Source organism: Saxophila tyrrhenica, assembly GCF_035928015.1.
Source record: "Saxophila tyrrhenica strain CCFEE 5935 chromosome Unknown scaffold_10, whole genome shotgun sequence".
Lineage (NCBI taxonomy): Eukaryota > Fungi > Ascomycota > Dothideomycetes > Mycosphaerellales > Extremaceae > Saxophila > Saxophila tyrrhenica.
In genome coordinates, this window is record NW_027041742.1 from 414,030 (window position 1) to 440,618 (window position 26,589).

At 54.8% G+C, this 26,589-nt stretch overlaps 10 protein-coding genes across 10 annotated transcripts; 5 read left to right on the forward strand and 5 right to left on the reverse strand.

Moving 5' to 3' along the window:
- Positions 1 to 416: 416 nt before the first annotated feature.
- On the reverse strand, positions 417 to 3,179 carry SPC98 (Microtubule-nucleating Tub4p (gamma-tubulin) complex component; the record flags this gene model as incomplete). Its single annotated transcript, XM_064803927.1, has 1 exon — positions 417 to 3,179. One exon carries the CDS (start codon positions 3,177 to 3,179, stop codon positions 417 to 419), a length of 2,763 nt encoding a protein of 920 aa, XP_064657728.1.
- A 309-nt stretch (positions 3,180 to 3,488) lies between these two features.
- Positions 3,489 to 4,392, forward strand: LTR77_006687 (uncharacterized protein; the record flags this gene model as incomplete). The annotated part of the gene is made up of 2 exons (XM_064803928.1): positions 3,489 to 3,498; positions 3,863 to 4,392. 2 exons carry the CDS (start codon positions 3,489 to 3,491, stop codon positions 4,390 to 4,392), a joined length of 540 nt encoding a protein of 179 aa, XP_064657729.1.
- A 371-nt stretch (positions 4,393 to 4,763) lies between these two features.
- On the forward strand, positions 4,764 to 5,753 carry LTR77_006688 (uncharacterized protein; the record flags this gene model as incomplete). Its single annotated transcript, XM_064803929.1, has 2 exons — positions 4,764 to 4,842; positions 4,894 to 5,753. 2 exons carry the CDS (start codon positions 4,764 to 4,766, stop codon positions 5,751 to 5,753), a joined length of 939 nt encoding a protein of 312 aa, XP_064657730.1.
- A 1,285-nt stretch (positions 5,754 to 7,038) lies between these two features.
- Positions 7,039 to 8,995, reverse strand: SKO1 (Transcription factor; the record flags this gene model as incomplete). Its single annotated transcript, XM_064803930.1, has 4 exons — positions 7,039 to 7,351; positions 7,406 to 8,630; positions 8,718 to 8,762; positions 8,887 to 8,995. The coding sequence occupies 4 exons, from the start codon at positions 8,993 to 8,995 to the stop codon at positions 7,039 to 7,041; spliced, it is 1,692 nt and encodes a 563-aa protein (XP_064657731.1).
- Positions 8,996 to 11,501: 2,506 nt separating this feature from the next.
- LTR77_006690 (uncharacterized protein) lies at positions 11,502 to 12,020 on the forward strand (the record flags this gene model as incomplete). Its single annotated transcript, XM_064803931.1, has 2 exons — positions 11,502 to 11,851; positions 11,972 to 12,020. 2 exons carry the CDS (start codon positions 11,502 to 11,504, stop codon positions 12,018 to 12,020), a joined length of 399 nt encoding a protein of 132 aa, XP_064657732.1.
- A 1,327-nt stretch (positions 12,021 to 13,347) lies between these two features.
- On the forward strand, positions 13,348 to 13,823 carry LTR77_006691 (uncharacterized protein; the record flags this gene model as incomplete). The annotated part of the gene is made up of 2 exons (XM_064803932.1): positions 13,348 to 13,463; positions 13,523 to 13,823. The coding sequence occupies 2 exons, from the start codon at positions 13,348 to 13,350 to the stop codon at positions 13,821 to 13,823; spliced, it is 417 nt and encodes a 138-aa protein (XP_064657733.1).
- A 3,796-nt stretch (positions 13,824 to 17,619) lies between these two features.
- On the reverse strand, positions 17,620 to 18,271 carry LTR77_006692 (uncharacterized protein; the record flags this gene model as incomplete). The annotated part of the gene is made up of 3 exons (XM_064803933.1): positions 17,620 to 17,923; positions 17,976 to 18,204; positions 18,259 to 18,271. The coding sequence occupies 3 exons, from the start codon at positions 18,269 to 18,271 to the stop codon at positions 17,620 to 17,622; spliced, it is 546 nt and encodes a 181-aa protein (XP_064657734.1).
- A 1,016-nt stretch (positions 18,272 to 19,287) lies between these two features.
- SCL1 (Proteasome subunit YC7alpha/Y8 (protease yscE subunit 7)) lies at positions 19,288 to 19,876 on the reverse strand (the record flags this gene model as incomplete). Its single annotated transcript, XM_064803934.1, has 2 exons — positions 19,288 to 19,674; positions 19,730 to 19,876. The coding sequence occupies 2 exons, from the start codon at positions 19,874 to 19,876 to the stop codon at positions 19,288 to 19,290; spliced, it is 534 nt and encodes a 177-aa protein (XP_064657735.1).
- A 702-nt stretch (positions 19,877 to 20,578) lies between these two features.
- On the forward strand, positions 20,579 to 22,295 carry LTR77_006694 (uncharacterized protein; the record flags this gene model as incomplete). Its single annotated transcript, XM_064803935.1, has 2 exons — positions 20,579 to 20,922; positions 21,167 to 22,295. The coding sequence occupies 2 exons, from the start codon at positions 20,579 to 20,581 to the stop codon at positions 22,293 to 22,295; spliced, it is 1,473 nt and encodes a 490-aa protein (XP_064657736.1).
- Positions 22,296 to 22,791: 496 nt separating this feature from the next.
- LTR77_006695 (uncharacterized protein) lies at positions 22,792 to 23,965 on the reverse strand (the record flags this gene model as incomplete). The annotated part of the gene is made up of 2 exons (XM_064803936.1): positions 22,792 to 23,725; positions 23,781 to 23,965. 2 exons carry the CDS (start codon positions 23,963 to 23,965, stop codon positions 22,792 to 22,794), a joined length of 1,119 nt encoding a protein of 372 aa, XP_064657737.1.
- Positions 23,966 to 26,589: the final 2,624 nt, after the last annotated feature.

Below are 26,589 nucleotides of genomic sequence, written 5' to 3' on the forward strand. Positions count from 1 at the left end.
CCGGCGACACACATCAAGAAGCCGATGAATTGCGTGTGCCGCCTGGGCTCGGAGATGGGAACGAGGGAGAGGTACTTCTGCGTACCGTCCGCCTTCCTCATAGCGCGGTCGTTGAGCGATGGTGTCAGAGCCGACGTGAGGCAAGCTTGGCCGCCGAGGAAGAGCTGGAATGTGAGAACGTAGCGGAGGATGGTCGGGAGGTCCATTGGACGATTCGAAGGGCAGAATTGTAGCTGGGTTTTTAATTCTAGTACTGCTAAAAGAGGTGAACAGCTTTGATACCTATCGAGCTTCGGCCGATGCACTGCTCGCGTGTCGCGTCCCGCACTTGGCCCCAGATCGCCTCTGCATGCACTGTCGTACATCTCGTCCGTCATCATCATGGTCCTGTAACCTCGTCCAAGTCTTGCAGCACATCATGCCTTAGCCTCCACCTCTCTCCCCTTTCCCTTATCCCCACCACCCTGCCCACCAACAGCATCCTTCTTCGCCATCCCAGCAGCAGACTTCGCAGTCCCATGCCCACGTCTCCGTCTGACCGGCTCATAAACTTCGTTGAAATTCATCACAACGCCCAAGAACCTCATATCCACATCCGGTTGATACGCGAGATCTCCCAGAAGAACATTCACCTTCGCCTTGAACTCCGTCTCCAGTGTTCGTAATCGCTGCCGTAGCTGGTCGAGCATGTTACGCTCACCGTCTCCGCCTCCGTGCATGGGAAGCAGTGGTGGAATGGGTGAGTCGACGTTATCCGCGCGGGAGTCTCTGCCACCGCGTCCTCCTCGACCAGCGTTCGATTGGAAGAGAGGCGAGGCAGCGGCATCCTCATCTGCTTCAGTAACACCCCAACGGCCGGCGCGAGTACGCGTATCGATGCGAGCAGCGGCGTCCTGGCGACGGGTGAACTCTGCTACACTATAGCTGTACAAGCCATCCACTGCATCTTTGTAAGCCAGCATAAGCTTGAGGAGCTCGTGCAGCTGAGATGTGAAGTCGACAGCTCCGCCGCCAAGAAGACCTTTGCGGGTGATTGAGCGCAGGTAGGAGGTATGAGCTGAGATCAAAGTATCGAGCGTGGCGTCGGGCTTCTTGATCGCCTTTTGAAGACCTTCCCAGCCGGCTTCGATGACTTCGAAGAGGATGTAGTATTGCAGCTGGTCGACAAAGTGGACCATTTCGGCAATGCCGCCTCGTGCTCGCTTCCAGTCTGCGCCGAGCTTGTCGCCGACGGCTGCCAGCACACCGCGTGCGCCAGTCTGCAGTCGTCGCCATGTGGTAGAAAGAGCGAACTCCACTCGCTTCACTCGCCAAAGGAAGTTGAACACTTTCAGGTACTGCTTGCTGGCCCATGGTGTGACAATGACGTCCAGCGGCGAGTCGACTCGGTATTCCAGCGTGAAGACATCCCAGCCGATCTCACCATGACTGAGTTCCAGCATTCGTGCGTCGAGGCGGCGCAACACGTCGGCGCTGTCAAACTGCGCATTGGAGTTGCGGATAGCATGCTCCAGTTGCGCAGTCAGCGTGTGTCTGTACTGTGAGTTTGCAGGGCGGTCAAGATTCGAAGCCAACGATTCCATGAGGAGGGAGATGAAGTCGCCTTGTCCAAGAAGTAGATACTTCTTCAGAGCCTGCAGATGCGAGAATAGCGCGAACTTGTCTTCCATCAGAGTGATCAGTCGAGCCATCACGGTCTTGTATGCCTCGTCAATGCTGGTGGCGAGTAGAGCTGTGTCGCCATACTGCAGCTCTCGTGAAGCATCTTTGCTGTAATTCTCGACCCACGCACCATCGCCACAGCCGTAGCGGATGAAGTTCAGACTCTTGCCAATCAAGAATACCTTATTAGCGAAATCCTCAGTGACGATGGTCGGAATCATCTCCTTCTGCAGGCCGTATTTGTGCTCCCAGACACTAGTGGCGCCGCTGTCCTCGTAGTCGTGGCTCTCGCTTACAAAGAACTCATGATAGGGGTCCTCCAGCTCGCCGTCGTAGATCCAGGCTCTCAGCATATTGTAGAACGGCCTGGTGATGTGGGCAAGCAGCCGTTCGGCGAAGGTATGCACGAATGGATCTCCATGTGAGCAGGAAAAGTTGTGTATCAGACTGATGAGCTCGCCACCCTTCTTGCCCTTCGAAGACTCCACGATGAGACTCATCAAGCGCAATCCAAGTGTCGCCTCGCGAGTCCAGATAACGCAGCGTTTCAAGGTCACACCTGCTTTTCCAAGACCTCCATTAGGCAGGCTGTCGTCCAGTTGAGACAGTGCACGCCGAATTTGACCTTCCAAGGTTGCCACCAGTCGAAGATACGAACGCAGCTCGAGACCTATTGCTGATCGCAGGCTTTGACTGACCAAGCCACCATCGGATGTCTCCACATAATCGGACAGTGACCGGTAGAGCAGTGATGGCTCTGCCAAGGTATGCAAAAGTGATATGAGCGGGACTGGTAGCGAAGGCGGCAACTTCAGCGATTGCTTGTCCGAGAAGTTCATGTTCGTAGAAGATAGGCCTTGTAGAGTAAATGGCAGATCTCGCAACAGCGCAGACTCTGGTGGACAGCCGACACCATCAGCCTTCGCTTCTTCGGGAGGCTCAGCTGACTGCTGCTGCGTTCTCGGTCGTCCAGGTACAGCTCTGTCCCGTAATGACGGCTGTGGTGCGAGCGCGTCAGGACCTCGAGACTGAGATATGCGAGGTAGTCCATTGCGGGCAAAGGCCTCATCGTATGCTCGTTCGTCCTCTACCTCATCCTCCCCATCGATAGCCTCGTCGCCATCCGTCCCGTCTGGGCCGTCGACATCTTTGTATCCATGCCCGTTCGCTGCATCCTCCCGACCCCGAGCGACCTTCTGCAGAAAATATAGTATTGCCCACTTCTGCCCCAGCACGGGTTGCGCCAACAGCCTTGAATACAGTCCCTCGAACTTCGTTCTGGCCTCCAAATTGCCGTCCGCCAGGAGCTGTCTTTTAATCTTGTCGGCGGCATGATTCACGTCTTCCACCACACCTGGCTCTGGCTCGGCGTCGAGATAGTTGCGCGCGAGTTCATTCGCTTCGTCCCATCGTTGGTCCGCTGCAGCTTCATCTTCTTCAGCGGTCTGCGGCGGCACCAGACGCTCCAGGAGATGCTCGAGCGCGCCGTTGACGCGTTCTTCTCTCGTGCCCGCCATGGTGAGACCGGCGCATGGTTGTCAAGAGTTCGTGGGCCGGTATAGCAAGTGCGACGCGTCGTGGTTCGGGAGACGCGCAGGTGGGATGTCGTTTCTTTGGTGGGGTTCTTGCCAGACCTCACTTCATCCTGTCACTTCAGCTTACACTCTACAACCACATTCGATCAACCCTCGGAGGTGGCATCACATTGCTTACAGCCAAACCCAGGAGGCTCGTACAACTAGGCCATTCTTTGGGAGCACCGAGTAGCACCGCCAGGTCTTTCGCAAGAAGAGTACAGCCATTGTTCCGTCCAACCTACACCCACCATGGCGACAGGTAAGTCGGAGGGATAGATATCGGGCATAAGTACATGCTTCTAACAGCTCAACGGGCGAAGTGGAAGTTCCTCTGCAGGCTCACGAAAAGACATTCGGCACGGTCGAAATCCTTGAACACATCATGCTCCAGCTACCAAGTCGACAAGCCCTGGTTGTGAGAAGAGTCTCTAAGCACTGGAGCGAAGTCTTCAAAGGATCGCGCATGCTGCACGTTGGATTGTGCCTGCTTTCTGTCAATCCAGCCGTTGTTCTGCAGCGACCTGACGCTACCGAGATCGTCGACGTGCCCGATATAACCAACGTTCTTGACGAGACGTTATCGCGTGGGAGAGCTCGGCCGGACTAGAAGTTTCTGCCTTTAGTCCATGTCTCCAACGTCGAGGAAGCCTGCGCGGAGTTCGAGAGAGCCGAAAAGAATGGCCACTGGACGGCGAATCCAATCCTCCGTCACATATTTCGGACGACGGCTGATGACAAGAATGCCTGGTTCATCACCTCCATTCGCAGATTTCGACGCAAGTACGATCGCAGATCCTCGTTGTGGCTTCAGATGTCCTTGGTTCAGCCGCCAGCGAAGGAGGTCCGCCTCTTCATTATGATGCGTACAAGCACAGCAGGACTCACAGAAGCTAAGCTCGAACGAATGTCACACGGCGCCGAGCGCAAAGGATGGGAAATCGCGCCCTACGGACCTGAGGTGGATGCTCTTGTCATTGCGAAGTCCATCAGAGTCAGGAGCAGCGGAGTATGGGTCACAATTGAAGATCTCATGTGGGCTCTCCTCGCGCTTGATGGCGTTCTACCTCAAGCAAGCAAGAGGGAAGACTTCGGCTTCGGCATCTTCAAGTGGCCCGAGCAGGTACAAGACGATGTCGCAGTCGCCGAGCCTTGAGTCTGGAAGATTAGACCGTGCGGAGGTGTGGTTTTGGGGTGCCTGAACAGCGGATGGGTCTGGAGGGCACGAAGCTTGTGCACATTCATTAGTTGGATGTCAGCATGTCGCATGTCGAACTGGGTCGGCCGCAATCGCTGGAGAGCAAGGCACCCGGGAAGGGAACGGTTCACTGTGTGTTTGATCGTGCGCATTTCTGTCCAGGGTTCGAACTTCACTTGAACTCAATTCATCAAAAAGTACGAGTCGTTTCAATTGCTTTCATGTGATTCACATGACGTCACGGATGATTTGCACATTGCTCACTTGACATTGCTCACTTCACAGCCAGACTCTTCGCACCTTCACCACCCACCATTTTCACCGCAACGATGGCGTCGGCGGACCTCAAGCAAGCGGATGGAGACCTGCACACCGGAGTGCGCCAGCCCGCAGGAAATATGGAAACGAGTTAGAGACCTGCATGTCCTCACACATAGTCCCTCGCTCACATACCAGCAGCTGAAGAACCGACCACTCCTCTCAACGCATGCGCCCGCACCTTCAACACCGCCGAGCTTCTGGAAAGCATTCTCCTCCAGCTACCTTGCAAGCAGGTGGTCTCCGTGAGGAGGGTCTGCAAGCAATGGCGTTATGCAGTGAAGGGATCCCACAAAATTCTATTGGCGCTATGCCTGACTCTGATCGAAACCCTGGATTACCCCTTGCTTCCCCGTCGGTCCAAGGAGAGCGTGACCAAGATCGTAGCTTTCATCGAAGAGGACATCCCGGAAGAGGTATACTACGCCGGGCCATTCGATGCTGCAAACCTGCAGCACCTTACCTGTCTGGCTACGTACAACGGGTTTCAGAAGTGGTGGGAGGACGATGACACGGCAGTCATCGCCAACCCCATCCTCTGCGAAATCCTCCCTGGCGGCAGCAGCTCTAGCAAATACTGCACCCTCTCACACTTACGCCACGTCATGAAGATCCGGCCTTCCCACTGGAAGCGGATGTTTTTGACTCAGCCGCCCATAGCAAGGGCTCTACTCGAGATCCGTACAAGAGCAGTAAGGAGGAACCGTGGGGTTGGGGACGGTGCAGATCTGGCGGAAAGGATGGGATGGAGCGCTCATGTCCAGTACTCTGATGATCGGTTCGACCTCAGTAGAGCACTCGATGTCTCGAATCCGGCAGGTGTGAAAATCTCTGATGTCTTGCGCGCCCTTTCGGAGGTCCACGAAGTCTGCCTGCAAGTTATTGAAGGGAAGATGGAAGGGTTCTCAGTGGGTGAGATCAGAGTTGAGTTCTCCGACCTCGAGTATGAAACAGCAGCTGGAGGGGTTTACAGCAAACGAGCAACCTCGGCGGAAGAATAGATGGACAGTGAGCGATCCAGGCAAGGCGAGAGAAGAAGGGAGACATCATTCACCATACCTGATCGCTCACCACACCCGATCGCTCATCATACCCGATCACCACCCCCATGGAGCGAGCGACCGGTCACGTCGCATCTCGATATGTAGCCCAGCCCAGCACTGCATTGAGGCCCAGCACGACATGAGGCAACAAGCGAACACCAACCTCCACAGCCACGACCAATACGACTTCAGTTAATGAGGGACGTTGAACAGTAACGCACATTTCTCGACCACAAGCCCTCCAAGCAGACACCAACCCCCACAACCACGATCATTACGACTTCAGTCAATGAGGGACGTTGCTCAGTAACGCACACTCCTCGACCCGAAGCCCTCCAAACCTACCCTACTGCCACCCGCCACCAGGCACCTTCCTCTGCTCTTGAGGAGCCCAGGCTTCTTGAGCATAATCACACCCCGCGATAAGGTAGTCTGGGTGCTGGCCGGTCTTCATATACACGCTCAGATTGAGTGTGTCGAGGAAGTATCTTCAACAGTGACGGCTGTCCCTTGCTACCTTACCTTTAGGCCAGACATTACATACACGCAGCAGCACTACACACAAGAGACCTCCCTTCACAGCAACACTATCATGAACACGACTTCACTCGACTCCAACATGAAGCCTTCGAAAGTACAACGAGCACATCTTTTCCATTTCCATTTCCATGTCCCACATTCCAGCTACAAGTATTCTCCCACCCCCTACTCCACACATCCCCTCCCACCGCGTATTCATTTCACAAGTCATTAGTACCCCCACCCCCAAAAATCCCCATGTACTGTGCGGACGCCCAAGCTCAACGCACCCCTTCCTTCAAACACACCTCCCAGAAATAATCGTTTCTCAAACAATGAACCCGGATGTGCAGCACTTGCCCCACTCGCCATAACACCCACCAGCAAAAATATCGACAAGAACAGGTAGAATGAATGCGACCATTGTGTACTGTACACCCCGCCCCAGCACACCTCCCCTCACTCGACCCCACGATGACGCGCCGAGGCGAAGTAGCCACGCTCCGTCTGCGGTGACGACGAGAACGCAGAGGAGACGCGGTCGTTACTCGGCAGCACCATCTCCGGCCTCACGGGTCCGGCGGGACTAAGCGCGCCGACAGGACCACCAGAGCTCAGCGCAGTGGACGGGAGAGAGGGCTCCTTAACTGCAGCACACACAACACTCGTCAACACCACTTCTCATCTCTCCGCAAGCGAACAGCGCTGGTAGGTAGGTAGGTACTCACCTCCTCCCCATTCCCCCCTGCATCTGGCCCTGTCCCGGTCCACCGGGCCCCATAGCCATCCCGTACGGATTCGCGTATTGTCCATTGTCCCCCGCAATCTGCTGGATCATGCTGCTAGAAATCCCCTGCGCTTGCGAGACCGGGCAGTCCTTGTGCGCCAGCAGCAGCGTCTTGAGCCCGACGATTTCCTCGCGCAGCTGCGTGACGGTGGCGGCGAGGGCGTCGTTTTCGGTGGAGAAGATTTCGACTTTTTGCTGGAGATTGGCGAGCCATTGCTTCTTGCGCTGGCGGCATTTCAGGGCGGCGACGCTAGGGCGGGTGTTAGTGGGTTGAAAGAACGTAGAAAGGATGAATATGGCCTACCGGTTGCGCTCCAAGAAGTTCTTCCGCTTCTCCTCGTCGGTCATCTTCTTGCCGTCGGGGTGGGTGTCTTGTTCTTGGCCGTCATCCATGTCGTCGTCGTCTTCCTCCGGCTCGGTGTTGGCACGCTGCCTCTTGTTCGCTTTGCTGGGTGTCTCTTCTGTCTTGCGCTTGCCGTTCTGAGCACCCTTGCCAGTCGAGCCCTTCTTGCCCTTGCCCTTGCTCTGTGGCTTGGTATCTTCGTCCGTGTACTGCCCTTCAGCTTCAGTGCTGCCAGACATGTTGCTGCCGACGCTGCCTTTCTGATTGCGCTGGTGCATGTCTTGCTGTTGCGCTGCCTGTTGGTAGCCTTGCTGCTGCTGTTGGTGATGCTGCTGCTGCTGCTGTGCTTGCTGTTGCTGCACTTGCTGGTATTGTTGCTGCTGCTGCTGCTGTTGCGCGTTCCGCTGACCACCGGCTTGCGCAAGCATAAACAGCCCGTTGGCGGCGTCGGTCGTCTGGTGTGAGCCGAACGGGTCTTGATTCTCTTGCTGCTGCTGGTTGGTGTTGTTCCCACCCTGATATGGCTTGCTGTCAAGGTCTGGCTGGATGTTGGGATTCGACGTGGGCTGAGACTTTGCGCCGTTCTGCGGGAGAGTGAAGTTGTTCTGCGACTGTGCGGCCCGCGCAGTCATAGCAGTGCGATGAAAGTCTAAAGTACCAGGTGTCGCACCACCGCTCTGCAGTTGGTTGTAAAGTGCTTGTGAGTTGGGTGATGGCTGTGGGAACATAGACCCGCCCCCGCCGGGCGTCAGTCCAGTACGCAGCGACGACTCGTTCGGCGTTGGGAAGCTTCCGGAGAAGTGATGGTCACTGTTGAAGTAGTCGTTGCTTCCTCCAGTAGGACCAGTGAGCATGGCAGGACTCAGTGGACCGGATCGCAGTGAGCCTGGCCAGCCGGGAGTGTTGCCGGGTAGTAGCGATGCCGGCGACGTGAGGCTCGTTACACCTGGGAGCTGAGGCTTTCCAGGCGTTTCTGATGAAGAGCTGCCGAACGCGGTTTCGAATGGATTTGGTTCCTTGGTAAGATGCGCCTGGTTGTGTTGGCCGCCGAAGTAGTCGTTGTCGCCGTTCTGTATCGGTTTGGGAGGTGGCGCGAGGGGCGCATTGGTCGTGGTCGACGCGCCGTCCTTGGTATTGTTCGTGGATGCCTCCTCGTCGGGCTGTTTGATCGAAGGGATGGTGGGTTCTGAGGAGATTGGTCAGTTGGCGCTGTGAGCGAGAGGGTGGTATGTCGCCACTACGGTGGCAATAACACTTCGACATGTCGACATACCTTGAGCAGTCTCAACCGTTGATGAGGTCTCTTTCTTGGAGGTATCTGGACGATGTGTCAGCAAGGCACTGGCGCCAGGCAAACAATGACATCGTAGTGCAGCATGAGTGAGGTTGAACGTAATCGAGTCAATGGCTGGAGATGGGAAGAAAGTGAAGCGGAAACGTACCTGAATTCTGCGCCGACGTTCTCGTGGTGCGCGGCGACGCTGTCATGCTCTTACCGCTCAGATGCGGCGAGTTGTTGTTGGTCGAGGTTCTGGTTTGGACGGTTGCCATGTTGTGGGTGGTGGTCGTGATGACGTAGCGGATCTGGTGGAGGAGGCTTTCTCGGCGATCGTCTTTCTTGCTGTTGTCTTCTTCCTTCTACTTCTCCAGTGCAGCCTTTGTTCGACGACTTTTTGAGATGTCGACGAGAATGCTTTGGCTACTATCAAAACCATGCTTTCGTTAGTTGGGGCTCAATGTTGGGGGTGTATGTCGATGCTGGAGCGCGATTGAACACAGTCTTGCACAGCATCGCAGGTGGCGAACAGTTGCGACAGCGATATGCGATGTTGCTCTACCACCCGGGGCATCGTGGTATTTCATTTGAGTTCATACAGAGGGGTTTGGCTGCTTACAGATATTTTGCTGACCGTCTCCCTCAACGTGCCTTGTGGTATAGCCCAGAGGTCAGCCCGCAGTACCATGTAACTGGTACCCGAACCGCGATGGCAGGTTCTTCGCAGAGGTAGTCGCCAAGCAAGAGAAATAGGGCTCAATGGGTTGCAGGCTTTCCAAGAGCCTCGCAAACGTGACCTGTGCACACAAGTGGTTGCCTCGCAGCAAGGCGTCTGTTCCCAGCAGCTGTTAGATGACGGAGGTGGTGACGAAATTTCAGAGGTGAGGAGAGAGACGTCATCCCTTTAAGAAACAGACGTGCCACCCTGCCGCCACGCTAGAGCCAGCAGCTCGGGCCACACAGCGCGGACAGGGGGGGCCAAATTTCTCTGGCGCCGGCGATATCGCCGAATCTTTGCTCTCTTCTGCACACGCGTCCAAACATCCACCCATTCCATACAGCCGACTTGCTATCCATTGCATAAGCCTGCAGCATTCCCCAAATCCAACCAACAAGATCTCGTCGCTGGCCTGCATTTCTGATTACAAATACGCGGGCGACGGGACTTTTCATCGGAGTTGCCACCGGTTACTGGTGGTTTTTGCCTCCAGATCGGAGATGTGATGACGATCGACAGAACCTTCCCGGAGTCACGTGGTCGAAACGTCTTCAAGTGCCGACTACCTTCCGTATTCGGTACATGCATTTCTCCTCGTGGACTCCACGCTTGCTGACCGCATCCACATCGTCCTGTCGGTATTCTCGCTGTTCGATCAAGACCAGGTGTGCGTGTTCCTGCAATGGATTCAACTATCATTGCGTGTCAGGCAAGCGGTAGTAGGATGCGGCTACGGCAATGGATAGTCCACAGCCATGCCGAGCAATCATCCGGCAAGGCTAACAGTTCTCGTTGCCTTTTCGACCTATATGCTGACGCCCATGAGAAGAGCAGGTAAGTCTCTTCTCTAGGCTTGCCTCGCGCTCGCGGTTTGAACATAGGAGCCATCTTGCTTCTAGTTCCAGCCGCAGAAAGGACATTGGCCGTCGCAGCGCCTGCACAAGGTGGTGCTTGGTTCATTTCCTGGTGCCATGGTCCAGCATGTGTCATCCTCAAAGAAGTCCTGAACAACCCATCTTTTGCTGCTCATCCCGCCTGGAAATAGCCACAGCGGCTGAATGTGTGGCTAGCAATCTCCAGCACCACACGCTCGCTCCCGCGATCTTGGGTGAAGACTACGAGCGACAGAGTTTCCTCGAACCGGGATGTTAGCGAGAAGGCGGCCTCTTGCCTTGCGCCTCACTTTTGGGTCGACCACCTTCCTGGATCCCCGGATCAACCCCAAGGCAAAAAGGCAACTATGACAAGGTTCGCAAGAACCCGCGCTGTTCCGGACATCCGAATAGCCAGTCAAAGGTCTGGTTTTGCATTTGGGGTGAATCTGACTTCCATGGAATCTGACCCCATATCATTTGCGCACATACAGCTGTGCCAGAGGTGTCGTTGTGCTACCTACCCACCGCCACTCTCTGTCTCGTTTGTCACGTCCTCTCGGAATCTCGCGGAAGTCCCAGCGGAGGTGCTCGATGAAGCTGTATGGCTGTCTGTTGCACCAAACCACGGTACTGATATGATTGACACGGTTGAAAAACTCCCTGGAGGCTTGAGTTCAATTGAGAGATCATGTGGTCTGCAGGCTGCAGCTCCGCGTTGCGAAGCTGACAGTGGCATTTGGGTTTTGCTAAGGTTGCCTTGTTCTTTCAAGGGTGGGGAGTCAGGAGCTTTCGCCTTGCGCAATTCATTGGATCACGGTCGCTATCACGCGTCTCATGCACCCGCAAGCTCGTGAACAATTGTTCTGTTGTGGAAGCATTAGCTGCCCAAGGATTGCAAGTGATCGGTGAAGGCAGACAATGCCTGTGAACCCCTTTGTCTGCGCTCTGCCCTGCGGCGTGTTGGCTGCAGAGGCTGGATTGATTAACATAAAACATCCGCAGCGACCAGCAGCCGAGAATCGAGTTGCATTTGATCTCGCAGCTGTCACCAGAATTTGGAAGACTGTCACAGTGCAATCTCTTTGAAAACGTTGCTGGACCCAGCCCGACATCAGATATCCGTGGTGGCTCCGCCGCTCTTCTGGTCAGTCTGGGCCATCCAAGGTCTACTCGTCGATCCGAGTTGTAATGTCGAGGCAACCGCAACAACCGTTTCCTTACGGGAATACATATCCAGAAGGATACACTCAACAACAGGTCTACAACTACCAGTATCCGCAACAATCTCCGGTGTACGCTCAACACCCGCAGCAGCAACAACAGCGACTGTATACTCAGCCGGCTGTAGCATACCAGCAACAGTATTTCGGGCAGCCGCAGTATTACTACCAAACCACCGGGCAGCTCGGCCTGTCGGCCTCGGACATGCAGCAAGAAAATACTTACGACGACCTCGAAAGCTACTACGAACAGAACGAAGCTCAACAACAACAATACGACCAAGGCTCAACCTCTCCCTCTCTTCCCGCAGACGCTCGGTCCGTACCCCTCCCTCGTCACCTCCCCATGCTCCCCTCACTGACCCGCACCGACAAGACCAACGTACTTCTGCCACCAACCCCCCTGCGATCAACGCGCCACCGCTTTCCGCCGCAAAGCCGACCTGGAACGCCACACCCGGACGTGTCACGAATGGCAGAGTACTGAGCGCTTCGACTGCGGATATGCGGGTTGTCTTCGGAAGGGGAGGAATGGGTTCACGAGGAAGGATAAGAGGGGGGAGCATGAGAGGGAGGTGCATGGGATGGGGGTGAAAAGGCAAGGCGGGGGAAGGAGGAAGTGATGCTTGCACGAGGGACTTGTGAGCAACGTGAGGGTCGAAGCCGTCCACAGGTAGGTACTGGGGTACTTTGGTCACGGTCGGCGGGCTGGGCGATAGGTGGAGCCTGTACATGATTTATATTGATGCACCTGTCGTACCACCACACCTGAGGAGGTTGTTGACTGCAGCATTTAACGGTGTCTTGGAGATTGAAGTCTTGAGTGACCCGCGCAGCGCCAGTGCGGCAATATCAAAGAGAGTCTTCTTTGCTGCTGTGATGATTCTCTATCAACACAGCTTCTGCTAGCATTCAGATCAGCTCCTTGATATGCTCGAACGACTACTCTAGCCAGAGCCTCAAGCCATACGCAATCTCCCACCACCGCTCCGCAGATGTCTCAACTAGAGAAGAACAACCAGTCGTCCGGCCAAACTCACGGCACCATGGACGGCCGCGCCGCACGCATGCCCGAGTTTGACTCACCGTAAGAACTCCCTATCCTTGTCCAGAACGCATCTGCTCACCCTTGGTATCTAGAAATATCTGGCTCTGCACACAACCATCTTGCATCAGACTCCCTGTTGGCTTCACCTCGCACGAGAGACTTCAACAGCATGTCGAATCTGCGCACGCTCCGCGATTCGATTGCGGCGTCCGGGGGTGTTACAAGAAGGGTGCGAATGGATTTACGACGGATGATAGTAGAAGAGAGCATGAGCGGAGTGTGCATGGGATCCAGTGATTCATTCGACCGTTTCGTGGCGTTGATCAGAACCAGGTTGAGGGGGACGGTGAATGGTGTAGAGTAGCCATCGTGGGACGAGTAAGTGGGTATTCCATGTTGACTTGGTCAACCTCAGGTCGACGGGACGTTGACGAGTGCAGGAGCGTCCGGGTGTGGGCGTTCAATGCTCGCCTCTGCGCATTCGTATCATCGTTCGCTATTCACTGCAACAGCCTTCAGTAACTTCGGCATGGACAGAACCATTTTTGACCGTGGCACAGCCGCCATAGTGGTTAAAAAGGACGCATTTATTCGCTCTCGAAGACACTTCTCTCTCAACACATCCCCATACTCATCATCCAGGCCGTCTTTTTGATCGATCGACGTCTCCCAACATCGCTCGACCAACGATCTCTCCTCCGATCAAAGACATCAAAGCACTCTGCTATCTTCCCACCACATCCCAACACTCCTCCACTTCTCCGAAATGTCTCAGTCTCAGAAGAACGACCCATCCTCCAGCTCCTCCAAAGCCAACAACATCAACCAGCACTACGGCACCTTGGACGGAGTCCCCCGATCATCGCTCATTGTCCGGACAGAGTACGCCTCCAACCCATCTTACAAGGTCCAATAGCTAACCCTCCCAACTTCTGTTCCAGAGACCTCTATTACTGCCGCCAAAAACCATGCCGCATGCCGCACGCCGGGGCCCCAACTGCCTTCAGCTCGGTGTACAAGCTTCGGGACCATGACAAGGAACACCATGATCGAACACCCCCCACAGAGCACTGGGATTGTAGTGTCGAGGGATGTGATCGAAAGGGTGACAATGGATTTCCGGGTGACAACAGTTACTACGAGATGCGCACCCACGAGGTCGATGTGCACGGGTATTATGTCGATTTTGAGTTGCAGAAACGCCCGGACTGGCCTAAACCAGATGGTTGGAGGGTCATGTGAGGAGGGTGGTGTGTGTAAATCTTGGTAACAGTTGCTAACGTTTGGTCTTCATGCCTTGAAGGTAGTACCAGGATAGTGCCAATGCAACGATGGATCGATCAGCTGTTCCTCTGAAGCCCCTATCAGATGTTCGCCGAGACTTCAGTAATTTGAGGCAGCTTTGTTCGAGGGGCCTGGATAATCCAATTGTCGTGACACCGCGATCGAAGGACCACTGTAGCACAACCGCAGGTCCGGCATTCACTGTAGGAGCTAGTCGTGCAACAGATTTTGGTGAATCGAGGCTCAGCGACCGAGAACCATCAAAGACCATGGCCTAGGCGGCATCGTGCTTAAAAGGGAGGCCTTTTTTTGCCTTCAATCCGGTTCCTTCCTTCAACTCTCTCATACCCGCATCGCCTTCCTGAGTTGCAGCAAGTGTCCTCTCAACACATTGTCCATCCTCATACTCAGCACACGAGATAAACGTCTTCGATATCTTCCAATCACCTTTAGACTTCCCGATCGATCATCATCTCCAACACAACGATTTTCAGCTCCGCAATGCCTGACGGGCAGTTCGTCCGAGGCGTTGTCGATGATACGCCCGCCGTATGGGGCTCCGACAACCGACCGTATGTCCCTCCTCTCTTCTCGACCACACCACGCTTCTGGCTGATCCATTAGCTAGTCACATGTGGATCTGCCTTGCATATCCATGTTTTCACAGCACTATTGGCTTCACTACGATCGAAAAATTTCAACAGCACCAAGCAGCCGTGCATGGGACGGTGACTCAAAATATACCGAAGTAGCCATGGGCGACAAGGTGACAGGAGGAGGATTTAGGGCGTAGTGAGTACGCGCGGAGTCTCGATAGGCCTTGGCTTGGGACATGGCACGTTAGCTCAGTTATGATACTTTCGACACAACACTCACATGATCCTTCTGAGCAACAGCAGGTGTGTTAACAACTGCTCGATCCATCAATGATGAAGGACAGTCGTCGTGACTGCTCAAGAGACCTTGAAGAAGGACAGCGGCTGGGAGACCACTGTCACGCAATCTTGCAAACAACCGCAGGTTTGCCGTTCGAGGCAAGGCACATTGAATCTTCAGTGACTGAGGGATAGGCGGCGTATGTATAAGAATGGCCTCCGCCTGCAAGAGATCTCTTTCCATTACCATCACAGACTCCATATCCAGCATCCGAGCCTACCTTCTCGAACGCTTCAAACGGCCATCCAGAATCACGTTTCCATACCCAAAAGTCCACGTTCCTGGTCTGCTTTCAACGTCAAGGTCCACTTACTGCCAGGATCTTAGCCACCGCAGTATCCGCAATGGTGAACCCAACAGACCAAGTCGGCATCATCGACGACAGGCATGCCAACTGGCCTGCAGACCGACCACCGTATGTCCTGTTCTTCCCCTGAATGACCCCATTAATCCCATACCCAATCAAGTACACTGGTGCACAACAGGCTCCTGTAGAGGGAGAAACATCGGTTTCACCACGGTGGACAGGCTCTTCCAGCACCGGGATGATAAGCACAGTTCCCCGGCGAAGAAGAAATGACCGCAGGCAAGATATGCGTGAGCTGTAGCTTGATGACGAGTGAGGAGTATCCCAGGAAGTATTGGGCCGGTGAGGAATGCTTGTTTGTATTGTCAAAGGATTCTCTTTAATGCCCATGAAGCCTGTTCTCAGCTGGCGGAAAAGGGAGGTGTCTTACCAGTATAGTGCAGTCTTGATAGCCATTTGGATCAACTCAACCGTAGGATCACCGTTGTCAGCTGTAAGATCACGTAGCAGCCAGTACCATGCCTTAGGGGTCCGCTGTAATGATCAATATTCAATGACCCGGGCCCTGTTCTGGCTGCCGGGCAACCGCAGGCACCCCCGAACTTTAGTACTAAATCCATCAGTGACTGAGTTATAGCTACGTTGTGGTTGAACAGACCTTATTGACGGCCTTGATATGATGCTCGATTGACCACTGCAGCGCAACGCCGTACGAGAATGCTGGTCTGCTGTTCAACGCCAGAATCGTTGGTGACTAGAGGCCAACCAGAGCAGTAGGTACAAAGCCTTCGTCTTCGAAGCTCTGCGTCTCACACCCCATCATACTCTTCACCTCTAACCTCAAGACCACGAACAGCCCTCCACCACCAACTTCCACACACGAATTTGAGTCTGCCATTCTCCTTCCGACATCAAGTACTACAGCATTGCAGCCTCGATCACATTCGTAATGCCTCAGGAGAACCCAGTTCTTGGACATGATCATCGATGGCATATCCAGAACCTTGCATCGGGACACTGCTGTGTTTGTCTCTCCCCTTTCCCATCGATATTCCTGGCTGACCTCCTGCAGGGGTCACTGGCGCTGCACCACTGGTGGTTGTGGCAAGTGTATCATGCTTTTCACCACGAGGGAGAAACTCGATGAGCATGTCAAGGCCTGGCACGAAAAGAAGTATTCGCCGAAGTCTTGGGTCTAGCATCACATCTGGGTTGGGAAATGGGTGATCCGTACCATGGTTATCAGAAGGAGAGGGACCCCAGGGCGTGCGGTAGACTCGTTGCGGCGATGGTGATGGGCTGGTGATTGTACTGTTATGTTTTCTTCGAGGATACGTTGAACAACGGCCAGCGAGCTTATTGCCTGGTTGGCATAATTGGTATTAGCATAGTGGTCGGTAGTCTTGCTGCAACGGGCAATGCGTTCTGAGGCTTCATTAGTGACTGAACTGGGAGCCGCCGTAGTTGTTCAACGTACCCATTGAACGTAGTCTTGATGCGACGATCGAACGACCACTTCCATGCGGCCAGGGTACCCGTCAGTGAATGAGGATGTTGGACAGACTGTCAGCATACGAACCTCCTCAAACTTCCCGATATCTTCCCACCGTTTTCCAACGACCGGTTTTTGTCACCATCGTCCCACAACCACTCCTTCACGTTGAAGCTCGCTGCAACAACAACCGCAACCCACGATGTCCCAACCAACCATCCAGCACGGCACCATCGATGACCAACCCGCCTCATGGCCCGCCGACAAGCCCCCGTACGTCCCTCTCCATCCTTCACATTCCTCCCACTAACACTCCCGACTCTTACCCAGTCCAGTATCCTTCTGCATGCGCTGCTTCGACTTTAATCAGGCGTGGAAATGTTTCACAACAGAAGAATTACACAAAAAGCACCTTTATGACTGCCACGGAGAGCTGAATCCGGCGCTGCAACCAGAGGACACGAACCCCCCATCGAAATCGAATGCAGTCTCGCCATGCTTCCATTGCCATTTCACGGGCTGCAATGGGAGGCATGTCGGTGGTGGCCTCCAGTTCGATGGGGGTAGGCGCGTGCATGAGCAGCGGGCGCGAGAACTGCAGCATTATGTCGATGCGCAGGACCCCAACTTTGTGAACGATCGTCCATTTCGCGAAAAAGGAGTAGGCGGGGAAGGAGCAGCGGAGAAGTGGGAGGCGAGGCGGAAGCTGGTGGAGAGCGCAAATAGAGTCCGACGGTTCTCTGATATTCGGTGGTGGCCAGTGAGCCCGTTGCCTAGTTGGCCATGGGTTGATATTAGGTAAACTAGGATAGTAACTATTAAGGCCTCGATATCAGTATTGCTATGGTACGTACAGGGTATCCTCCAAAAGGTTCAATGCGACGCCAAAGAAGTTTGTAGTTGCTTTTGTCGCTTGAACGTTTTCCAGTCCGTCGGTCGGTCGGTGAGTCCCGCTCAACACCAACTCATATCCGCTGAGCCAGCTCAGCGACTCTTGTCCACCTTCTGCTCCCTCAATCTCACCGTCCACTCCCGCTCCCACCGCCCATCCGCTGCAAAGTCGCCAGACTCGGGTCCTCAGCCAACCACTTACCCTGCTGCACATCAGCAGACCGCAGCGAGAGCTCGACGCGCTGATCCGTGACAGAGGCCACCTCCGTGCGGAGAGCACTTCCGATCTGCTGCAGAGCGGGCACGTGTCTTGCGCAAGGCTTATTGCCTTGCAGGATCGTAGAGCGGGAGTTGATCCATCGGAGCGCTGCTGTTATGCGGAGGTAGATGCGCTGGACTTTGAAGCGTCGGAGTGAGGCGTCGATGATGATGCTGGAAGTTTGTTAGCGAATGCTCGTTGAGGGGAGGATGGGCGTGGTGGTACCGTCTGAGTTGTGACTTGGTCTGCTCGTCATCTCCCGTCGAGCTAGTCTGAGCATTGAAAGGTTGCGATAGAAGAGCCTGCGCTTCTGCCACACATCTCCGCAGCAAGACGTAGCCATCCTCGTTGTACTCTTCTGATGATGGGTTGGCGCGGACGGAAGCGATGTAGGTCTGGATGTTGCGGTAGTCGGTCATGATCTCCGCGACGCGCATTGCTCGCGCTTGGTTGACTGTTCGATGTCAGTGTAAGCGAGCGGCTTCGGGTCATGGACCGGTGAACGTACGGCCGTCGGCCATGGCCGGAGCTGCGCCAAGGAAGAATGCCGGTGAGGTGTTGTGTTAGTAATGCGGCGACTAGATGTGTATCCGGAATCGCCGGTGTGTCGTTATGATGAAATGAAGCCAACTGGGATGATGCTGAATGCGGCCAGGCATGATGTTGGCAATCTCTGATCCTATATGAATGCCTTAGCCTTCCCCTTCTGCAAGCACAGTCGATAATGATTGAGGAGACATTGGGATGTGGCTTGCCTGGTCGAGCGTGAATCGTCGACAGGAGCATGTTCTAGTGGCTTTGATCCATTGAGGTCCTGCGATCCATGTGAGTTCAGAGCACGTCCTTCAGCACGAGTGCAGAGTGAGACCTCGTGTAGAGTTGTAGGCATGACGCTGGACGAGGGAGATGATGGGACTTAACTTGACGTCAACCCAGTGGATGATAGTAGCTTGGAGTGTATCATAGGGTGAGCCCTTGGGCTGGCGGGTGGTCTCATGCAAGCCACTGCCGGGAGCGACGAGCTCGGAAAGTCAAGCGTGAACCATCTTCGTCGGACGACTTGCGGCTCTGTGAGGTTGGTGGTCGAAGTAATCATCTCATAGGCCAGCGAACTCATCTCAGCAGATATGGATAGCGGTTGACCTAACACGAGCGTACATCGGGTAGGGTGTAGCGCATGCGTGAACGACAGGCGACCGTCGACTGCCGGCGATACGGGTGCCAAACCATGGCTCGCGGAATTAACCTAACGTCCACGTGGAATTGTGTTTTGAATAGTACATTAGCTGCCGGTTACGCTTTCCTGAGCTCGAGACTAGAATACATGCGAGGTGCAGCTGGAAAATGCGGCAGTCCTGAGGCAGCTGAAAGCTCTAGCGCTGCAGCCAATCAGCGTCGCGCACGCTCCGGACAAGGCTGATGGCTGCATCCGCGGTGCATGAAGAGGCGGTGCGCGGCCGCAGACTAGCCGCAGCATGATGCTCTTCATTCTCGACGCCGCATAGCTGAGCTGGTTTGGGTCAAGCTGAGGCGAGTTTCAGTCCTTTTCGGCAATGGCCTGTAAACGTTCGTCGATCTCTTCTTCGTTCAGCGCGCGGAAGCTTGTGTTCGGCCCATCTTGGCCGTCTGCTCGTGGTCCACCAACGATCCCGATCTCCAATTCGCCCTTCTTGAAATCAACACTGAGAACCGTGCTCAAAGCTGTGATGCCAAGCTCCACCACCTCCTCCCAGTTGCCCTCTGCATTGTCCTTGTTCTTGAGCTTCTTTTCGAAGAAGTTTAGCGCTTCTTGTGCTTTTGGTCCTGATGCGGTTGCTTTGTAGCCGACGTAGTAGCCTGCCGGGTCGCACTTGTAGAGCTGAGGTCCGAATTCCGAGTCGAGCGATATGAGGGTGGTTGCGACTCCTAACGGTCGCATGTAGGCCTGTCCAATGGTCAGCGCCTTCGCCGCCCATCTATTCTCATCTCCATGAACCTACCCTCTGCGTGTACACCTGCGCGAGGTTTGCCAGTCGCTTCGCCAGCACATCGCAAGGCATCTCGTATCCGAACTTGTACCTGAACTCCGCCGCTTCGCCTCTTGCCCTGTTCACCGAAGCTCTTGCATCTGCTATCGAACCAGTCATGACGCAGCCGACGGATGGCGAGATCTTGTAGACGTATGACACAGAGGCAGGGTCGATGAGCTTGTCCTATCGCCATGAAGCCACGTCAGCGTCCGCTTGAAGGCCACGCAGCGCCCTTCTGGAACGTACAGGAACTTTCTTTTGCGAGATCACCACAGCACAGTCTTTCCCTCGCACGCCTAGGGATGTGATGTTCGCGGCGGTGATGGCCTTGAAGGCATATTCTGGATGCGGTAGCTTGGTCAGCCGTAAGTCTTGATGGATGTGCGAGGCAGCGCTGTCGTCGTACCGACTTGGTAAAGGCGCCCCTGATCTGAGAAGATGGTGATGTGTCTGTCGAACCCTGCGCTTCCTGATGTTTCACGACCATTAGTTCTTGCTACTGTGAGCGTGCTGCTTTCATAACTTGCCAGACATGATGGCGGTTCGGTATTGAAGAGTTTGGTATTGTCAGAGGGAAGGTCTATTCCGAGTGATGGTTCTGGAGGAGTTGTGGAAGATGAGGTTGAAGGTCGTGGATGTGAGCTACCATCGAGCTGGACGACGCGCGAGAGACGATTGCCTGCAGCGGGACCAGCCGGCGCTAGTTGCACTAGCCATATCAGAAACCTCCATCCCCATTTTCATGTGAAAAGTAAATGGAGAAGCAATGACGGCTCATATACACAATATATCTCACCGCTGCTAACTGGGAGTCTCATCATGTCCGGAGGGCAGGCCAGAGTACCGGCGTGGAAGCGTCTGGGACTGAGACTGAAATATGCGAAAGAGACTGCTGGGGACTCGACTACAACGAACGATACAGAAGTTGCGGACGCTGGAGCGGCCAAGGAGGCAGCTCTCATAGATGGAGTGCCGGAAAACAAGCGGCCTCAAAAGAAGCGCAAGCTGTCACCCTCCAAGGCTCGCCCAGCTGGTCAGGATGAAGCAATGGCTAAGGTTGCCGCCCCGGTACGAGACCATAAGTTCGCCAACGAGAACGCTGTTGTATCTAGCACAGAGACTGGTGAGCCCGCACAGTACATTCACCCAGATCATCCGACAGAGTAAGTGGTTCAAAGATCAACCCAGACATACATCTCCCTCCTCGCGCAACGTCCGGACCTCTTTCGCCTTGATGGCAGTGAAGATGTGCTACACTGCAAGTTTAGATTATGCCATGGCTTCATGGGGCATGCATCTTGGGTCTCAGGTCGAGATCGGAACAACCAGTTGCTGCCATGTTTGGCCAATCACCTCCTCCATTTCGCTTTGTCATATGACAAAATATAGGCTGATTCGGTACTCCAGTGAGCAACTAGGACCAAGCAGAAAATCAGTCACATTCACTTCCGACACAAAAGGCGACGACGGCTTCAGCGCGAAGGCTCTTTTCAAGCAGTCAACCACATCCGGCCAATCGTCCACCTCAGGAGAAGCAGCCAACGAGGACAGCGCCACACCGAATTCGAAGAAAGCGAAAAGGAAGGCCCGATCTCAGGCTCAGAAACGCGCCGCGGACAACCAAGACTCAGGACCTCCGGAATACGTGCGATACCTGGACCTCTATGCGAACGACAAAGCCAGCTGGAAGTTCAACAAGAAGAAGCAGACAGACCTTCTCAAGAATATCTTCAATCTCGACCATCTGCCAGCTCAGCACGATCAAGCGATTCTGCAGTACGTGGAGGGATTACAGGGCGCTGCCGCTCGCAAACGGGTTGCCGAAAGTGCCGAAGCGGTGCTCAAAGGCGTGGCGGAGAAAGAAAGCGAGGGCGAAGGGCTGGAGAGCATGGAGTCTGCGGAGGCACGGAGGCGAGCTTATGCTTCTGCTCTCAAGCGGCAGATCGAGCGCAACGAGCGGTTGAAGACTGGCAGAAGCGAGTATGATGTGGAACAGCTGGAGGAGCTGCAGCAGGATATGGAAGTGGCGAAGAGAGCTGACAATCTTTTCGACATGCTTCAAAAGGAGCTCCATCCAGAGGAAGGCTCCGTCACAGCCGCGCCAACACCGGTACCAACGGCACCAACGGACAGCACTTCACAACCATCAACCACCACCGACAACACATCCAAACCCACAACATCAAAGCGCAAGAGCCGCAAATCGCGGACCAAAGCATCTTCCTCCGACGACTCTAGCAGCGACAGCGAAGACGACAAGCCACCGGCCAAAAGCCCACGAACGATCAGAGAAGCGATAAGACCGTCAGCGATACCTGAAATGCATTTCCGGGACGGCCGTTCGCTGGAGCAGCTGCCTTCTGGGAAGAGGGTCATTTTCGATGATGATATGCTTGATGAGATGTTTCCGAAGAAGACATACGGTGACCCGGCGGTGGGGCGGAATGGAGCGGGTGCAGGTGGGCGTGGGAAGGAGGAGAGTGAGAGCAGTAGTGAGGATGGTAGTAGTGAGAGTGATAGTGAGGAGGCGTCGTGATGAGAGACATTTGTTGATGCGGTGGTTCTGTGAGCGGCATTAGGGTCTTCTCTCGTACCAGGCCACGGTAGAATAGACTCATAGTACTTCAAGCGGGCTCAACATCGACTCAATCTACGGAGAAAGCAGAGCTCATCTCACGCACACCGCCCCTTCTCCGGCGCCGCAACAACACCTAAACCTACCAGCACCCCCATCACCACCACCACCGCCCCTCCTCGCCGCGGAGAAGCAGCACTCGTCCCAAGCAGATCACCTCTTCTCCAGAATCTGAAAAACATCTCAGCTACCTCCCAGTATCACCTCCGCCGCCCTTCGGCGCGGAGAAGGGGGCCCGGCCTACCCGTCCCTGCCTTGGATATGGCATGGCCAAGGGGTGGTGCGAGCGGTACAGGCCTCTTCTCCGAGATCTAAACAATGTGGAATAGACTCAAGCGATTTGTGAAGGGCTCAACTATTCGTTCGATCTACGGAGAAAGCAACAACACCCCCTCCCCTATGCCTGTCCCATCCGCTCCTTTTGCCGCGCCAAGGCCGCCTTGTACACCTTGTTCTGCGCAAACTCCTGCATGATCTCCAGCTCAACATCGCCAAGCCCCTTCGCCTCGTCACTCAGCTGGCCATCAACCCAAAGCAGAGCCTTCATAGCGATGGCACCATTCAGGCGCAACCAGACCTTCACCACCCAGTCGTCCCGCAAAGCACCCGTCTTCTCCGTCTCCTCATCGCTTCCGCCGCCACTGTAGCGGGTGTTCTCCTCCTCATCGTCTTCCAGATCATCGAGATTCAGCCCAGCAACCACGGACGTCAGCTCCTCAATCGTCTCCACATTCACCCCAGTATAGCGGCTGCTCTTGCCTTTTCCGCTCTTCCCGCCCTCGAGAACCCTCCCTGCTTCACCCGCCGCCAGCCCATCGATCTCCATGGCATCGTCGGCCATCCCGCCACTGTAGCGCTTGCTCTTCCCCTCACCTCCGCCCGCGCGCTCGAGAAGCGTGACAGTATCCATGCCACCATAGATCTGCTTCAACGTGAACTCCTCCGCGCGCCTCATCGCATTTCTCGTAGTCACCAAGATATCCTCACCAGTGTTCTGCCAATCCCACAAGAATGCCTCGCGCGCGGAGAAGGTGGTGGCGCCTTGGTCGGATTTGGCTTCCCGGATCGCATGGAGGTACAGGCGCTGGAGCTTCGAGAGAGAGTCGACGCCGTCGAGGGCGACGTGCACGCGTTGGCGGAAGTAATTCATCCCACAGATCGGGTTGCGGGTGTTGCAAGTGTAGCCGGCGTGGAGCTCATTGAACCAGATTGCGCGGTTGGAGAAGAGGTCCTGCGACTTGAGTGGCACGCTGCCGATCTTAGTGATGTGGGTGTAGGCGTCGGGGTGGTGGGTGCGGAGGTTCTCGAGGTTCACGTCGACTGGCACGCTACTATGTGTCAGCATCTCGGTCTGCAATACCGTTCGGGAGTCGGAGAGGCACTCACTTGAGTCCGGCGGCCCAATCGATGCGCTTGCTCATCTTGGCCTGACGCTCTGCGAGCAACTTCTCCTGATACGCCTGCGGCGTCATATCTGTGCCCCTCTCAATCCTAGCATCCCTCTTCAAGCGCTCATTGCGGCGCTTGCGCTGCTCTTTCTTCTTCTCGAGACGTTGCTGGGAAGGCGCCATGTCTGTTACTCAAGGTGTAGGCGGATGAAAAGGTATGAAGGTGTGGAAGTGGAGGTGTGAGGGTGCAAGGAGCGGAGATGATGTGAAAAGCTTCAGAAACAAGTGCGCAGCAGCGCCAAGCAATAGAGCCCTCCAGAAATATGAGCTGTAGGTTCAATCACATGTCTGAATGCACGTCAGGTAGTTGTGTGACGGAATGCATGTGTGAGGGTGGTCAAAGTTGAAAAGGCTTATGAGTTCATAGCTATGTTCCTCTGAATAACTCACGGTAGAATCGGTCAAAAAAATCAAAGCATGTGAAAGAATGCATCCAGGTGGGAAGTTCGTCCCCGTGAAACCAAAGACTTGCTGACGATAGGCAAAAGAGTTCGGCCCGAAGGCCTAGTCTTTAGGATTCTGGTGAGCTCATACCATACGATGCCTGTAAACATGCACGGCTAAGGCTTGAGCTCGAACCCTGGTTTTGTTAGCAGTAAGGGGTTCAAATTAACGGGATGGGGCGATACTTACCGGACAGCTGAATTTTGTAAATCCAATATACATCTTTCTCTGCGAACGCCGAACTTGGGCCGGACGGCGGCATGGCGGAGCGGTGAAGTGGCGTGGTGGCTGATCTTTGTTGCTTCCACATCCGTCCACGCCCTTCAAAACGCACACCCAGCAGGAATCGAACGAGCGACCCGAGTCTCCATAAGCTTAGCCCAAACCAAAAAAAAAAAGGTTGATGAGTCGAGCAATCTCATCCTGGTGTGCTTCTGCATTCAGAAGCAAATGACACACGCTCTGGACAAGGGGTGCTTATCTTGTCATGTGATGCCCACCGACAGTCTGACTACCAAAGCAGTCACGAAGCGGGCTTAAGGGGGACTTGCCCTTTTTGCCAAATCCAATTAATAGCTTCACGCCGGAAGCCGAGCTTGGGCCGAGCAGTGATGCTGGAGTGTCCGCGTCAGCGCCTGATGTTCTCTTGACATTCTTCTTACCTTTTGAGGAGCAGCAGGACCACACCACCACCCGGGCATACCACCTCACACCCGTATCACAGCGTACGCTGAGTCGTGGCACCTCTTTCATGACGTTGTGCGTGTGATCTTCCAGCATCTTGCCAACTGCGTGTGCTGTCCTCGTGGGCGGCAGAGGCCTGCCGGTGGAAACTCATGTTCTTGCTTCTCCTTCATCCGCGGCCTGCTCATTATCTCTTGTCTTCACGCGCTCATGTCTTCTCTCACAAGATTCCTTGAGCCATTATTTCATTCTCTCATGCTTTCTCATTCCATACACTTGTTTCAAGCATATCATCTCCGCAAGCCGCCTGCGCAGGATTGTTCTCCGAGCGGTCCTCGAAGCTGCGTCACGAAGCCAATGCACTAGTCTTCCGCCTCCCAGTGCTCCAACGATGGTGTTGACTACTCCATCGCAGTGTCTTGCGTAATGGCGGGACCGTCGCTGGCGCTCGTGATGGCCTTCGTGCCGGCTTCGTTTGTGCCGGTCACGCGCTTCCGGTACGTCGCGTGGTGACGTTGGTGCCAGCCAGAAGCGCCGTGTATTCACGAGCCACCTTCACAATGAGCGTGTGCATCTCAGCACCGCTTCAGATAGAGTTGTTGTTGTGCTTTGGGATGGAACGAAGCAGTAAGGCAGAAGTGAAGTCGGGATTACCTCCCGTCCCGTCTCGACTTTCCCAGACATTTACACCTCGCTTACGACCACGAAGACGAGAGCCGGAACACGCTCCTACTTATTTTTCATTATGGAGTGACTACACTTCTAACACGGCTCACAACAAAATGTGATGATGGTAAAGAGAGGGTTGAATCCAACGTATCTCCTGCGTGTAAAAACGATGTGAAAGACGAGCTTCGATGAACTGGCCTAGACATACCCCTACGGATGAAGTTCGATAGGCCAGGTCCGCCACTCCGCTTGGATGGAGGATGGCATGGTCGTGGAAAACTGCTTGTAGGCTGCCGTGGAGATGGAAAAGATGTGTACTGAACGAGTCGAGATCTGAGATCCTGTAAACGGAATCAACTCTGACATTTGCTAGAAACTACTTGAGTGCACTCGATACTATCTGAACACTAGAGAAGACGCTCGCAACAGAGCCAGCCGATCGCCATGTCTCACCCCGCGTTGTCGGAGTGGGTTCGCTTCTCCGGGATCGGGGGGGATTGATGGGATGGTTGACAAGTCGTTGAGATCTGTCCCGGGAGCGGAGGCGAGGGCGTTTGCCTGAGCTGAGTACCGGCAGTGCTGCCTTCTCCATGTCTCAAGGCAATGATAGCAGTGATGACAGGCCGTTGAGGTGCTCTTCCCGCAACGGAAATGATGCTACTGGCTCGGGCTGAGTGCCGCCTGGGATCGCTTCTCCGCGTCCGAGAGCGGGAACGGTGATAACAAGAGGTCATCGGGAAGCTCTTACGAAGGTGGAGAATGAGCGCATTTCCTCGAGCTGTGCACTGCCCGGATCTGCTTCTCTGTTTCCGATATTGATGCTGGCGGTGACGACAGGCCGCTGAGATGCCGTTCCGGAGGCGGAGGAGAGGTCCTTTGCTTGAGCATGGTGCCCACTTCTCATGGCAGGAGCCGACACTTGAGCCTGCTGGGAGCATGTGAGTGTCGTT